General features: G+C 34.2%; 1 protein-coding gene across 1 annotated transcript; it reads left to right on the top strand.

The window, feature by feature from the left end:
• Positions 1 to 4,804: 4,804 nt before the first annotated feature.
• LOC117406376 (POU domain, class 4, transcription factor 1-like) lies at positions 4,805 to 7,951 on the top strand. The gene is made up of 2 exons (XM_034010361.3): positions 4,805 to 5,203; positions 5,540 to 7,951. The coding sequence occupies exons 1-2, from the start codon at positions 5,081 to 5,083 to the stop codon at positions 6,506 to 6,508; spliced, it is 1,092 nt and encodes a 363-aa protein (XP_033866252.1). The 5' UTR covers positions 4,805 to 5,080; the 3' UTR covers positions 6,509 to 7,951.
• The last annotated feature ends 8,497 nt before the right edge of the window (positions 7,952 to 16,448 follow it).

Here is a 16,448-nt window from a genome sequence, read left to right as displayed (position 1 = left end):
ACCTTGGAGTTTAGCTTGTATCTCTTTGGCAGTTATCCTTGGTTCTTTTTCTACCATTCGCACTATCCTTCTGTTCATTCTGGGTCGATTTTCCTCTTGCGGCCACGCCCAGGGAGGTTGGCTACAGTTCCATGGACCTTAAACTTCTTAATAATATTTGCAACTGTTGTCACAGGAACATCAAGCTGCTTGGAGATGGTCTTGTAGCCTTTACCTTTACCATGCTTGTCTATTATTTTCTTTCTGATCTCCTCAGACAACTCTCTCCTTTGCTTTCTCTGGTCCATGTTCAGTGTGGTGCACACAATGGTACCAAACAGCACAGTGACTACTTTTCTCCATTTAAATAGGCTGAATGACTGATTACAAGATTGGAGACATGTGTGATACTAATTAAAGAAACTAATTAGTTTGAAATATCACTATAATCCAATTATTTATTATCTTTTCTAAGGGGTACCAACAAATGTGTCCAGGTCATTTTAGAATATCTGTAGAATAAGCAATAATTAATCTCTTTTCACAGCTTCTTTGCTTTATTCTATGACATACCAAAGGCATGCAAGTATACATGATAAAATAGCTTTTAATTTCATCACTTTTCAGGAGGAATGAAGCATTATTTCAATGAGCTGTAAGGGTACCAACAAATTTGAGCACGTCTGTATATATATAATTACACACAAATACAGATAATCCTGTTTTATATCGCCTCGCTTAATATCATGCTCTGTTTATTATCAAGTTTTTTTTTTTTCAAAAACCACTAACCATGCACTATAGGTTCTTTGAGAAATTACCTCTCTTAATATCTCAGAAACCCACTTATTGTCATGTTTTGTGCAGCCTGTCAAATGTTGCGTGGCTGAGCTTTACTAAGTAACCACAGGATAGAATTAATTTCCAACGCAACTAATAACCAGTAATCATCTCGGCTGATAAACTGACATTTTGTGCAGCCTGTCAACTACTGCGTGGGCGTTCTTAACGGGATACAGTTCAGTTACAAAACACCAATCTCACCAAATTTTTATTTTTTAACAGTCTTATTCACAAAGAAAACAAGTGCAAGGCCTAATTGATAACTCTCATCAGTCGATAATTCATGCCTTTTTTAGATAATGACAACCTGTTTAGTTCCTGTTAAGGATGTAAAACGTATTTGTCCTGTAGTAAACCATATGCATTTGTTTAAATGTAAAGAACTAAATGTACAGTATTGAAACACTGCTCTTTAATTCACCATTAGTTTTCTTTCTTTTTTTCTCGCACTCTTAATGTGCTGTTATAGGCAAACGTGAAACCCGCTTTATATCACAAATTATGCCTGCACGGCAATCATGATATAAAGCGGGTTCATCTGTTTGTGTGTGTGTGTCTATATATATATATATAATTTTTTTTCATTGGAATATTTTATTAGTTGCGGATTTTTATTTCCCACTAGTCTACAGTTGTAACACTGAAATGGGATAACAAAATGTTAACCCATGCTAGATATATCTACGCTTGTGGCATAAACAGATAAACAGTCTTAAAGTAAAAAATAATAATAAAGGCCTAACTGTTTGTTGTTGGAACAACAGTACAGTGATGGGGGTGACATGTCAGCCATGAAAATCCCATTCATATCATGTTTAGATTCTATGCTATTAGTCCCAAATGTATTAATTGTTTATTTTACTAAAAATAATACAGTCCAACTTAATGCTGAAATAAAAAAAAATGGTTAAATTGCAAAATGAACCCTGATACAGCCAGTTCATGTTTAGAAACATGTAAAGAACAGTAATACAAACGTATAAATTGCATAAATGGTGCCAACAATTGTTTGGGGTTGTTTTGAATCCCTGTATTTAAGTATACATAGTGTCATTTCATATTTAGCACTGTTTAATGTATTGATGTAATTGAATTTACTGGATTATGTTTAAGTGAGTGACTCTTGTACTCTTGATATATTCATGAATCAAGTTGTATGGGGGTGGCAAGACTTAAAGAATGACACTAGTCAGTTGCATTTCAGTCCCAAAACACCATTCTTCAATCCACAAGTAAACAGTTACTAGCTACCTGTTACATGAAAGCCGTCATTAGCACAAAAAAAAAAATGAATCCAATTTCTACCATAACCTTGCAGTCTTTTAACAAATTAATTAATTCTAATGAATCAACACTTATTTAAACTCCCTGCAGTTAATGAATTAAAATTGCAGTTAATGAATTAAAATTGCATGCAGTGATTAAAGGCTCGTGAAATATGCATGGTTTCATTAAAATGTTATAATAAATCAGGAGATCATGCTACATGACAACAAGGCAAAGATTTACCCCTCCTGTGTGGTGTGGGAGGAGAATGGGGCTATTGTCTTTGTAGCCTTTTCTTTCTGTAACGACTGGACTACAGTTGTAACACTGTTGTTGATGCACATTTCTAATATTCTGATTTAAGAATATTTCCAATGTTGATTTTAAAAATGTAATTCCAATAATCCATTATTACATCCACACTGGGCTTTGTAATTTCAGTTATAGAGAAACCTTGATAGTGTAAGTTTGAGCCCCATTATACCAAAGCAATTTTTCATAACAGAATTTGCTGTACAGCCTTTTTTTTTTTTACTTGCACCTCCAGGACAATTACAGTTGAGGGGGGGGGGGGGGGGGTCCAGAACAATACACTTTGAGTCTGCAGGTGGTTAAACAGCATGCATCCGGATATAACAACAGTTGAACACTGTTTTCAAGTAATGTTATGGGTATGTGGGAAACAAGTTTTGTTTGAACCTGTGATAGGGGATTAGGGTCATGCCATCCCACGAGTTAGTATTTCATAATATGTTGGGGTTTTTTGCACTTGTGCTTGAACCATCCAAGCTGTTAAAAGGAAACACATATTGCAGCAAAAGCTACACTACTACAAGTAATAAAATAAATAATAATTTTGCCAAACTTTTAAGGCAATAGAAGATAAGTATGTGTTTAAAATTACAGAATGCTGAATTTTGACAATTAGGTTTGTATTTCAGAGGTAGGCTACATTTATTTGATAGTTTTTACAGTATTCTGTCAAACATATTTCTAATATATTCCACAAATAACGACTAGTAATAGAAATGGATATAATGGTTTTGGTTAACTGATCCCCTACTTCTAATGAAGCTCAACTTTTACTTTCTTTGAAATATGTGATTGGCCAATACAGCACATTCTTCAGAGATCTCCGTGAGTAAAATCGTTCGGTATGGGGAGACCTTAAACAGCGTCAGGAGTTGCAGACTGCTCTAGGCTAACCATAAATATGAAACATGGTAAATAAGCTAAATGTAATAAACTACATATTTTGAGTCATTACATGCACTTGTATTAATATATAATCAGTAACGCGACGACACGTTAGCGTATACCACATTAAACCCTGCTGTAGATAAAGCATCTCGTTTCAGTGCAACACTATGTGCAACCAATCCCTGTGAAATATTAATGTTATTTTAATTATAAGTAGCAAAGGAATGTCGGTACAAAAACGTAGGCCTACTATAAAAAATATAGGCTCCTTGTAGTATCAACAATGAAGATCTTCTCCCAATATAATGTACTGCATATATAAGCCTACAGCTTGATGTCACACAAGCCGAGTTATGGAATTATTCTGTGTGTTTATATATATATATATATATATATATATATATATATATATATATATATATATATATATATATATATATATATATATATATATAATGGGACCAGGATTCGGCCTCTCACTCTTTCACCCATAAGCAAAGGAACATCCCTCTATATATCAGTGTTAATGGGTCGTCGCTGCGTAACCCTTAGTGAGCTCTCGACTGTGAATGTACAATTAACATGACATTGTCTTCACAAAAGAAACATTCACAATTTATGTTCAAAACTCCGATGCTCCCATTTTACCCTAACCTACTGTGTAGGTGATGCATGTATGACGTGCTGCTAAGATATTTTAAAATATTATCATTAGTATTTTTAAAAAAAGAACATTTGAAGGGGGTGAAGCTTACCCCTGTTCTCATAAGGCGGTTTATTATAAAGAAAATATTATATTTAAAAATATATATCATTCACATTTTTTCAAAAAGATTCCTTCCCAAAACGAACTTGAAGGCGTGGTTACACTTACTATGTGGAGAGAGAGAGAGAGAGAGAGAGAGAGAGAGAGAGAGAGAGAGAGAGAGAGAGAGAGAGAGAGAGAGAGAGAGAGAGAGAGAGAGAGAGAGAGAGAGATTTCAAGTGCGTGATATTTCAAATGTGTGTACAGCAGCCTACATACATTTTACTTCGACAAAATGTAATGTTTTTAAAATATTTTCTGTATTATAGGCTAGATATTTTACTGAGAATATGCCATCTCGTTCACAATGGTCAGAATGTGCTGGTGATTACATATGCCGTTACAACATATTTAAATAGAGAAAGTATAGTTTCTGCTCAATGTCTAAATATATGTTTGTATAATTAATGACATGCAAGACAGACGCCGTTATTTTAACACGTTTATTGTGTATTTATTTATTTTAAATGTGCCATAATTAAATAAGGATCCCATCGGTAGATCCATGTAACACTAACCTTATTTTTGAAAAGACCGGTTTGGAGAACTAGCCTACAACTAAGACGTTGCGCATGCCCGGAATCTACAGGTGTAGAATCTACTCTACACCGTTTCTGTCCGTCCACTTTAACTCAAGAAGCTTGAGTGTTCTTGCATTTGCTGTGTAGATCAGATAAGGAGCTGGAAATGCATCTAGGCTTAACCCGTCTACTGTCTATCAAGCTGTACAGTTAAATGTCTCGCGAGAAAACCGGGCTCGCTTAACGAGATCTGAGGGACTCAGGTGTAAGAGCGCCTATCATCCTAGCACTAGGATACAGCAGAGATAAGTGAGACTGAGAGACTGGACTGGAGGCAACACTGTGGATCATAAAGCTCCGAGCAGCACGCGGCATCACCAGCTACTGCGGCTCTGCTGGAAACGTTATCTATATAGAACCTTTTTTTTTCCTTTTCACTACAGGACTTTGTTTAAACACAGAGAAAATGATGTCCATGAACAGCAAACAGCCACATTTTGCCATGCATTCAAGCTTACCTGAGCACAAGTATACCTCTCTGCACTCCAGCTCAGAGGCAATAAGGAGAGCCTGTCTACCAACTTCACAGGTAAATGAACTGAACTTATCTTTGCGTCCCTTTCTATGTCAGGGATGTATGCATCTGTTTAATAATACGAAGTGCTGCAAGGCACATTTTGACAAGCTGCGCTTAATGTTTTTTTTCATGTATTCCTTAGCAATCACCAGAACGCCTGTGTCTTTTTTGAAAACATATTCACACAAGGCTCCTACTTCATCCGTTTTTTTTAATTAATTTTTTTGACTTTGAGTCTCTAAAAGGATTTTTCTTTATGTGTTATGTGTTGACAGTATTCCCCAGTTGAGAGTAACATATCAATTTATTCCGTGTTTTCTTTTCTCTCTTTTTTCTTTTTGATTTCAGTTGCAGAGCAATATCTTCACTAGTCTGGATGAAACTCTTCTGGCCCGCGCTGAAGCTTTTGCTGCCGTGGATATCGCAGTGTCTCAGGGCAAGTCTCATCCTTTCAAGCCCGACGCAACTTACCACACGATGAACAACGTGGCATGCTCCTCAAACTCTACCGTACCCCTCGCCCATCACCACCATCACCACCACCATCACCACCAGAACTTAGAGGCGGGAGACCTCATGGACCATATCAGCTCTTCTTCTCTGACCCTCATGGCTGGTGGACACGACGGAGTCGGGGGTGGTGGAGGAGGGGGTGGTGGGGGGTTGATCTCCTCCTCAGCCCATCCGCACTCACACATGCACTGTTTGAGCCACCTGCCCCACCAGGCTATGAACATAAATTCCCCTCTCACCCATCACGGGCTTCTTCCTGCCCACCACGGAGGAGGTCAAGCCACATCGGGGCTCGGTAATAACGGACTTCCCTCTCTTAATGACTCAGACACAGATCCCAGGGAGCTAGAGGCTTTTGCAGAGCGCTTTAAGCAGAGAAGAATCAAACTCGGGGTGACCCAAGCGGACGTTGGTTCAGCCCTCGCCAACCTGAAAATACCCGGTGTGGGCTCTCTTAGTCAAAGCACCATCTGTAGGTTCGAATCTTTAACTCTGTCGCACAATAACATGATAGCTCTCAAACCCATTTTACAAGCCTGGCTGGAAGAGGCCGAGGGGGCCCAGAGAGAGAAACTGAGCAAACCTGATATCTTTAACGGAGGGGAAAAGAAACGCAAGAGGACCTCGATCGCAGCTCCAGAAAAGAGATCTCTGGAAGCTTACTTTGCTGTTCAGCCTCGTCCTTCTTCAGAAAAGATAGCAGCAATTGCGGAAAAATTGGAGCTCAAAAAGAATGTGGTGCGAGTATGGTTTTGCAACCAGAGACAGAAACAAAAAAGACTGAAATTTTCAGCATCCCATTAGTTGTAAAATACTTGTTGTATTGAAAGACAATATTTTGGCGACCACGGAACATACAAAATGCTCACTGTTTTTGGTCCTGCTTGTTTTCACAACAGAGGCTTTCAAACACAGGGGTTGATGTGTTAAATCATCGGGTTTATGAGGCAACATCATTTCTGCTTTATGTTCACGTTATTGGTGAATGTGAAGTATGCAAATAACAGGTCGCGTTCTGTCTGGTGAATTAGAGAAAAGACTGTAAAACAGCAGATCTGGGTATGGCCTTTCAAAATCATAGTAAAATGAAAGTTGATTGATGTTTGATCGCATTGTTTTAGTATTTAAGATGTCTTCTCAGTCACATTTATTTCAGACAAAACAAAAGGGTTACCTCATTTGGTAGACCCAGGCTAAACGCAGATATTAAATTCATTACGATAACATTCGGGAAATGCTGTCTTTTAGTTTTACGTAAACTAATAACTTTTCCAATACCTCGTATATCTTTTCTATAAAAACAAATACAAAAACAAAGAACAGTTTTAAAAATATCGACTTAACACTTATATCTCTTAACGAAAAGATTCATATAGATGTAGCTCAATTGGTTCAAAAGTCAAAATCAATCATTAGCGTACATTTAAATTCATGTATTCGTTCCAAAGGTCTGCATGATATGAACAAAAAATGAAAAATAAATAAAAATAAATAATTATTTTATCTTAATGACTGTTTTTATTTTGGAAATTTGCACTAAACCCTAATGGTTTCTTCAGTTCTATTAATGTTAATATATTATGATTTCTGTACATATAAAACTTGATCAGAGTTCTAAAAGTAAAGCCCACACCTTCCACGTTAAATATATTTAAGTTATTGACTTTTATAATTAAGATTTATTTATCTGTAATACTTATTACAACTAAATCCGCATGACTGAATACAAAATAATTTTGGAAAATTGAGACAATATTTTCTTGTATATTATGGTTTGCAGTGCAAACGTTCTATGCATTGAAATAATTAAGCACTATCTACTGGTAGACCTTTGTGAATGGTGTCATCTCACTGTTTACTGCCTGTTTTCACAAAAATACACTTTTTTTGTCGTGTTGATTGTTAAAAAAAAGAGTTGTTTGTGCCCAAGTATGTTTACAAACTGCGGTCACGTGTGCACCATGAAATGTCTCACTATTTCATCACTCTGTCTACTGTATGTTTGCTGAGCTTTCTCCTTTGTTGTGTTTTTCTGATTTTTATTTATATTAAATTATTTCTGTAAGCCAAATACAACAACAGGGAGATGTGTCCCGGCACTCTTACAAATAAAAAATAAAACAAAAAAAGAAATCAAGCCATTTCTGTTCTCGAGTGCAATGATTATATTATATTCATATATCAGAAGGAAAACAGTTTAGTACCGTCTGTTTCATGTCGTTAATGGACGTACCATTCTTGTTTCCGTCATATTCTGTAGTTAGAAACTCATCTTTTGTGTATAGATTTGGTATTGCCTTTGTTGACAATGTCCACTCTCGTTTAAGTACTGCTCCCTATATTGTACCTAAACACAGCAATACGTTATTATATTGTACACGAGTGTTGTATGCATATGAATACTGATTATAACGAGAAGGATGCCACCTACCGCTTTAAGTGAACAGCTCTGTGGAGGCACACTTTTCTCAACTTTTCCTGAACCGAACGGTGCCAGAATGTCACTGCATTTCGTAAGTAATACATGTGTGTCTAATTTTAAAGCAGCATGGTTAGATATTTACACAATCACTGAACATGTAGAATGAAATACTATCAGAAAACATGACGTACATAAGGCAGGTTTAGGATTCAACCATTCTTAAATCATTTTGTTTCAATCCGCTAATAGTTTAGATACAAATACAAAAGCCATTTCTTCAGAACATTTAGATTGTATTTATTAATTTCCATGCTTATGTAGTCGAATTGTGACACTCATGGTGATCGGAAGAAATGTAAAACATATGGTAAAATATAATACTTATTATATAAAATAATAATTGATCAAAATAAAATAGTAGTTTTTTGAGAGTAACAAATAACTTTGCATATTTGGTATATACACCAGCTATAGTCAAGTCAACATATAGCGTATACAAATAATTATAATAATAAAAGTACAGAATATGTTAGTGTGTTTCAGAGGAACGGATTCATGGCATTCGGTTGTGGTTTACATTCACAAGACATTAGTCAACTATGCAATAATGTTAGCACACAGTATGCATGGGTTAACAGGTAGGGTAAGAGGTAATGCCTTACATATTTCCCAGTTTATTTTTTTTTATTGAGGTAGGCATTAGTTTACTATTGTGTCGTGTTGAAAGCGGATGTGGAGCCTGAAGCCCAGAACGGAGTTATGGAATTTCTGTGTAACACTTGTTCACCAATTGCTTTCAGCTTAGATTAAACCATCATAAATGAACAATAGACACCCGCTGCTATGATACTATTGATTATTTTACTCTCCTGTGATATTAAGACTAATTCTGTCCTGCTTGAACAAGAAAAATGCTTCAGTACGCACCTTGCAGAACTGGTTGACACTGTTTCCCTTTCCACTGCAGTATTACACTTAATCGATACGCTTTGTATTTAAAATATTGTTAACTAAAAACAACAGCTTATATATATATATATATATATATATATATATATATATATATATATATATATATATATATATATATATACACACACACACACACACACACACACACACACACACACACACACACACACACACACACACACATACATACACATAGTAACACTAATAGAATGCTTTGCACACAATTATAGAGCATGAATAAATAATTATAAATAATTCATGGACTGAGATTTAGAACATTAATAAACTGAATTATAACAAGAGGCTAATTCAAAACTTTAGTGATTGTTGTCAAGACTAATGGGAGGTAGGTAACGAATGTCTTTGAACCAAATGTTCCATGCCATAATAATAATAATAATAATAATAATAAATAATAATAATAATAATAATAATAATAATAGTATGCACATACAGTGTTTTATAATATTTGTGTTTAATACAATATTAATGTATAGATTGTTTAAATTAGAAATTAGAAAACACATATTTAGGGTTTTTTTTTAAAGCAAATTGTTTATTGAATAGTGAGTAGCCTAGATCTTTCTTTGCATGGGTGAGGCAATATAAGAACTGTTATATGTTCTTAAAGTATGACGTATGAAGTATGTTCCATACAATAAGATTGCTACTAAAATAATACAATGTATTTAAGTCAGTATAAGCAGATGGGTACGTCCACTTCGTATTTGCATTGTTATTTAAGCGATGTTTTAAGTTTAGTGACACTTTTGAGATCACTGATATGCCATTCTAAGGCATAAATCACATTCAGTGTATTAGACACACAGCAAAACCCATGTTAAGCGCTTACATGTAGATCCTATAAACAGTAACACTGTTTACTTGAAAGTGTTTAGTTCGGAAACTTACAAGAACAGGGATTCTTTCAGTGAAGTGTTGACAATAAACATTTAATGAAGGCTGAGACCAGCCTGTCTCCAAACGGTGTCAGAATAATTTAACATTATCATGGATTCTTCAACATCAATGAGAGGCAAATATCCAAACTTAGACATTTCTTCATTTAAGCTGATCGATGAAGCCGTATTTTAAAATATTTCTTTATGTTCAGTAGAATTGTCCAGCCATTCAGATTTCTTGCGGTTAAAATGAAATGTTAAATACAGGTAATGCAATATTAATCGGCCTTTGGTGATATAAAATGCAATATTTTCAGACAGCTAACGGGGTTTTCATGGGGAAGAGCTGGTGAAAACTGGTCACAGCTGTAGTGGAGAAAAGCTATATTTATTGCTTTTGTTTGGCTTTTGGCTACAGCGAAAGGAGCATTGTTGTGTGGGTAAGGGCATCTACTTTGTTTGTATTTTAGTATTGGAATATCAAAAGAAGCAGATGGGACTGTTCCATTTTCATGGAGAGTATTTTTAATGTTGTTAAAATATATGTACGCGGATTCAAAACTGTATTATGTTACCCTTTTTAAAGGCTATTTCCGTTTAACTTGGATTCAATGAACGTTATTGTATTTGTTTTCCTGCTTTTGCTATAAAACAAGCAATGTTATGTTTTATTAAAAATAACATGTTGGCTTTTAATTAAAAAAAAAGCAAACATTAATGAAAAAGGAAAAGCTAGAGATTTGGAAAAGTAGAATATAAGTTAAAAAAAATAACAACTCTATACTAACACGTACATTTATATATTTAAGGACAATACATTAAATATGATGCATAATTAAAAATAGTTTTATTTTTTAAAATATAATTAAATAAAGGAATAGAGCATAGAAGGTGCAGAAACAACTAAAAACATTTGCTTTTTAATATGATTCAACCGTCAGTTTTTATATGTTGTTTATAAAGTTTTAAAAATTCCAGTTAGACAGATGAGGGCATTTTTTATTACTTTGCTTTAACAACTAAACATGACGTTTTTATTGGCATACTGTGTTTATTATCATAAAACGGTTTTGTATTCTAGTATGTATTTTTAATTTGTAGTTCAGTTGTGTCACCTGATCGATATTGTAACGGGTCTTAAATTAGTTATTACATTATAAGACAGGTTGGAACAATTTAAAGGCTAATTGTGTATTTTTGCCATTTTAAGTCTAAGAAACTGATAGCTACTACACCATTGTAAATTAATATTAGCATAATATAGAATATTCTAAACATGTTATATTTAATTTGTGTTTGATGTAGGCTACTGTTAGGCCGTGGCTTCTTACGTGTTCTATTTTCAATGTTGTTATTTTATCTTCATAAAAAAAAAAAAAAAAAAAAAAAAAAACATTCAATGGAGTACAAATAAAACAATTTTTAAAAGCATTTGGACAGATTCATTAATTTTAATTTAATATTTCCTTTACACCCTATTCAAACACCCTTATCTACGCTGGAAGACCTTTGCTTATGAACTTCAAGAGGGCTGTACACAGCAGTAATATGTCAGCACCGTGAACAGCTCCCTTGCAAATTGAAGAGTAATGCATTATTGAAAGGCTATATCAAACAGCTCTGGGGTCCTGTCTTTCTGAGCTGTATTCTAGATGAAGTCCGACTGTCTGACTGCACAAAAGCTTCTAATATGTTAATGGCCGTAGGGGATGCCTAAGGTACCATCTCCAGCTGCTTCGCACACCATATGTCAGGCTGCTTGCCACATGGATCTATTAATACAAAACAAAACAAAACAAAACAAAACACACACACACTAGAACTTCACAATACCCCATTCTCAAAGTTCAGCAACACAATTTCTGTTAAAATAATGTCCTAGTACAGGACGAGTCTAAAATGAAGTGATGCTAAACCAGTACTGGGCGTGTTCTTCTGTTCGGGCGCAGAATAAACAATCCAGTCTTGACTGCTCTTTTTGGTTCGTCTATTGGACAACTTTTTACCACAATCTGTGTTACTTCCAAGGAACACACATTTTCGTTTTAATAGTGCATTGCCATAAAACTATACTCAGAATATACGCTTCTAAACAGTTTATTTGTAGTTAAATTCGACTGGGTTTATTCTGAAAGAATAAAAAAAGATGGCTGTTTTCACTAAACTTGGACTAACTAATGTTATTCTGTGTTTAATATGCGCGTTACTTAAATTGACAGCACGTGTAAATTAGATGTCATGGAAGGGTCTATTAATTTGCCTTTGTAATTACAGTTTTAGCAATTTTAAAGCCATGCGGGTGAAGTTAAAACATAAAACCAATTAATATTGTGTGCAATTTCGCGGGAAAATACATTTTTTTAATGCTTAGAATAAAGCGACTAGGCAGACAATACTTCACAATGAAGATAAAAAAAAAAAAAACATTTGTTCAGTGTCACATTAACGTGCCAAAAGGTACATGTTAAGAATAATAATAAATAATAAACACCTTTCTATAATTTCCCACACTTGTACAATTGTGATAGCACTACAATTATGAATATCTGACATGAAAGAGTTCACTATAATTCAAGCTAACACATCGACTGCAAATCATATTCACGGTATGTTATATAGCGGATGCAAAAGAAGAACAAAGATATCCAGAAAACCAGTAAAGCAACTCACCCACTTTTTTTTTTTTTTTTAATTGTTGCGCACCAACAAAATATAATTTTCCTGTTCTAGTAAAATATAACCCATATATCTGTCGCTTTGGGTATCTAAGGACTCGTAACTTAAATCCTTTAGGCTATTCATCGGGGCAGTAATTAAACCAGCAAATGGATGTAAATAAAGTGAAATTGGTTTCATGACAGATGAGATGAAGAGGCCTCTGACATGAGCAGGATAGGACAATCATTATTTCTACGCCAGGCTGAATAAGGAACGATCGCGGGATTTATTACGTGCACATTTTTGCTGCAAGCATACCGAACAAGAGAATAACTTTTATCTTTTTTTTCTTTATTCAAAGACGGCCGCTGAAGTGCGGAGGTTTATAGGGCTGATGATAGACATTAAGATTCTCAGCCAATTAATCTGTGATTCCTGCAGGACTGACATTTGTAACAGGCCTGTCCTATTAATGAGACAATCAATCTTTCAGTTTTTTTATTGCAGATTACAAAAATTGCAAAAGGTAACAAAATAAGCATTATTCATATAAATCGTCAGAACAAGAAAATAGGTTACATCCAAAAACGTATTTTATTTCTCACGGCAGTTTTATTTCAATATCATTTAGCTGGAGGTCAGATAAAACAGTTCAGCTTACTTTTAACATTATAAAGGTCACTTTCCCTTTTTAAGTTTAAACTATCACAAATAACATTTTGTTCTTAACAATATAACATATGTTTCGCTTAAATGTAATATATATTCTACGAAAACCATTATTTAATTACATTCTATGATCTAACAAAATAAATCACAGTGATCACATCTGCTGCAAGAATACTTTCTAATATATGCCTAGTTCTTGTAATTTTCGAATTACATTTCTCCAGCTGATGATCCTAAAAGTGCAATAACGGTAAGTTCAGGCATTTGTCTGCATTTAAAGTTAAAATTGTTAAATAAAAAAATTAATTAAATACAAAGCTTTTAAAAAAAACATTTGAAACTTTTCTTTCCCGGTAATATACTCGTGGACATTTATGTAAGTACGCTGAAGGCTCAAAATTCAAACATGTTTCATATGTCATTTATTGAAGGGGCGCATATGTTTTTGCTTCCTTAACAGGGCTGTTGACAGTCATGTTCAGTGAAACAATGGCAGACGATTGTAGACAGGCTAAGTGTGTTCTTCAGACTTGCTAACAAAAGAGTATACAACTAAACAAAGTAAATAAATAAGACATGGATACTTAGAACTGAACTGGTAATTGTGCAACCCTTGTGTCTCTTATTGTGCCTTTCTTTATAAATAAACGGGGACTGAACAAGTCTGCCGGTGGAAGAGTGGTGCACTTGTTATAACAATAGGCACTATGGCTGGCCTTTGAATGGAAATGTCAGGCGGAGGGTAGTGGGGCAGATCCTTGAAATCCGTATTCATTTCCAACTCTTATTTGTTCAGTAATCTCAACCATCAGCACTAAATCTTGGGCCACTGATGTAGTTTGAGTTGTTGTTGACTCAACGGCAAAATTCAATCACCAGGGGTTCTGAATCAGCCGCAAGACTTATTTGTCTAATAAATCCGTCATTTAGTAAGAAAAATATTTGAGCAGTCGTACTTGACCTCTTGTTACTCACATGTCACATTATTCCAGGAGGTCTGAAAATATAAAATGGGGGGAGACTACCTTTTAATCCCAGAGATATTACTCAGAAGATATCTGAAACCAGACCATTTAAAATATTGTTTGAAAATATAATATAGGCAACATATACCATTGCAATAACATATACCTTAATAATATTTTTTGTATCTATAATTAATTGAATATTGATTTTTCTTTTCTTTATTTAAGAAAGTAAATACTTTTGAGAACAAAACATGATTAAGAAGAGTGTCTATCTATCTATCTATCTATCTATCTATCTATCTATCTATCTATCTATCTATCTATCTATCTAATCTGCTGTCTACTTGCATGCTAAGATTGACTTATCTGGCAGGCATACTTTGGTCCTGCACTATTGACCTCATATTGAACGCATTTGTCCATCATTATCACTTTAATACATAGCCTGAGGGCACTTACTTTTTGTTCCAGTAATCAATCTATTACTCTCTTTATACCATGTTGCCCAATCATGTACACTCTATGAATAAAAGTGTCATGATAGAACCAAGGTCTGGGTTCTATTTGGAACTTTTATGAGCATAAAACAAACCCATTAATGATTGATTAATTAGGAACCCCATGATTATATATCTATATTTAAATTATGATAGAAGTGAATGAGAGAAAAAAAATATTGTGCCAGAAATATGTAGACCAAATATTTAGGTCCTTACTATTTCATGATATGTTATAAAAAAAAAAAAAATCTTATAACTTTATTTGTATTACCCTAACATCCTATAAAATGATGTTTATAATTTCATGTATGTGAAGAAACAGCTGTCAGTCACATGACATCAAATGCATGTTTATTTATTTTTAAACAAAGGGTCATATTTTATCTGCACTACAAAAAGTAAAGCCACAATCAGATCAGGTTTTCTATATATGATGGCAGTAACAAGCCTTGTTATTTAAACCCATGTGCTTTGAAATTCGGTGTTCAAATACTATGGTGGGCATTTTCAAAATAGTATCATTTTACTAGGAGGTAAACGCTTTATTAAAGGATAGTGTGTGTAAACAGTGCAGCACAATAATATCACAATGTCATGTTTCTATAAACAAAATCCATTTGAACTGATGGAGGGAATGTAACGTATAATACAACATCAGTTTTATTCATTCTCCCTGTACAGTTTCCTTGGTTTTTTTTTTTCAAACAACCTTTTGAGCACAAAAGCCAATCTCAATGTCTTTAAAAACTCTTTTATTTATTGTTGTCTTTGTACTGTGTATTGCTGCTGTACTTCTTGGCTTGAAGTTCTGCACAGGCTTTTCTTAAAGAAGCAGTGCCCCACAATCATGGCCAGTGTTATACTAAAATATAATTAATTGGTGTCTGTTGACTAAATGCTTCTATAGTTTTGTCTTCTCTGCACTCTGCGTTATCAGAATACAGTCATAGATGACCAGTTTCTTGTTTACATCTCCAAAAGGTAGTTTTAGCTATAGAAACACAAGTTGTTTATTGTTATATAATTGGTCTAAACTCTTCTGAACCTAAATATCAACAACAAATGAAATATTAAAGTAGGCAAACTTGTCATTTTCCTCTTTTTAAAGACTTATGAGACTCACCCACAATATTAGAAAAAAAAGATTGAAAAAATATGTCACTGCTAAGGAAGGCTTTACCTTACTGGCATAACAATATCCTCACAAACTCCTTATTATCACTGTTTATGATATTGTCCAGATTTTGTTTCACTTTGAAACACATTTTTTCTATGTTAATGTATAGGCAGCTTGAAATCACAGAAGTGAACCGAAGAGTGCATAATCTGTAAACAGCTGGGCACAGTCTTATTGCCCATTCTGTAACATTTGTGCTTGTTGCAACTTAACCTTGTGACAACTATTCCTTATTAATCATTATAATGTCTATAGTACATTTTAATAAGAGACGAACATGACCACAAAAGATGGAGTTCTAAAGCTTTATATTCCACTGCTTTTCTGCAAATCAATTAAAATGTATAAACAATGAGATCTTTTAGAATTATTCTATTAGAATAGTGATTTTAAATATTTTACACAGTAAAAGGTATTGTGGAAATGTAAGTTTGTTACATGTTTGCTAAGTTTTACTATGAACTGAATGAGTCTTG

This window comes from Acipenser ruthenus, chromosome 9 (genome assembly GCF_902713425.1).
Source record: "Acipenser ruthenus chromosome 9, fAciRut3.2 maternal haplotype, whole genome shotgun sequence".
Taxonomy (NCBI): Eukaryota; Metazoa; Chordata; class Actinopteri; order Acipenseriformes; family Acipenseridae; genus Acipenser; species Acipenser ruthenus.
Note: the sequence above shows the minus strand (reverse complement) of the source record. Positions and strands in the feature narration are given on the sequence as shown.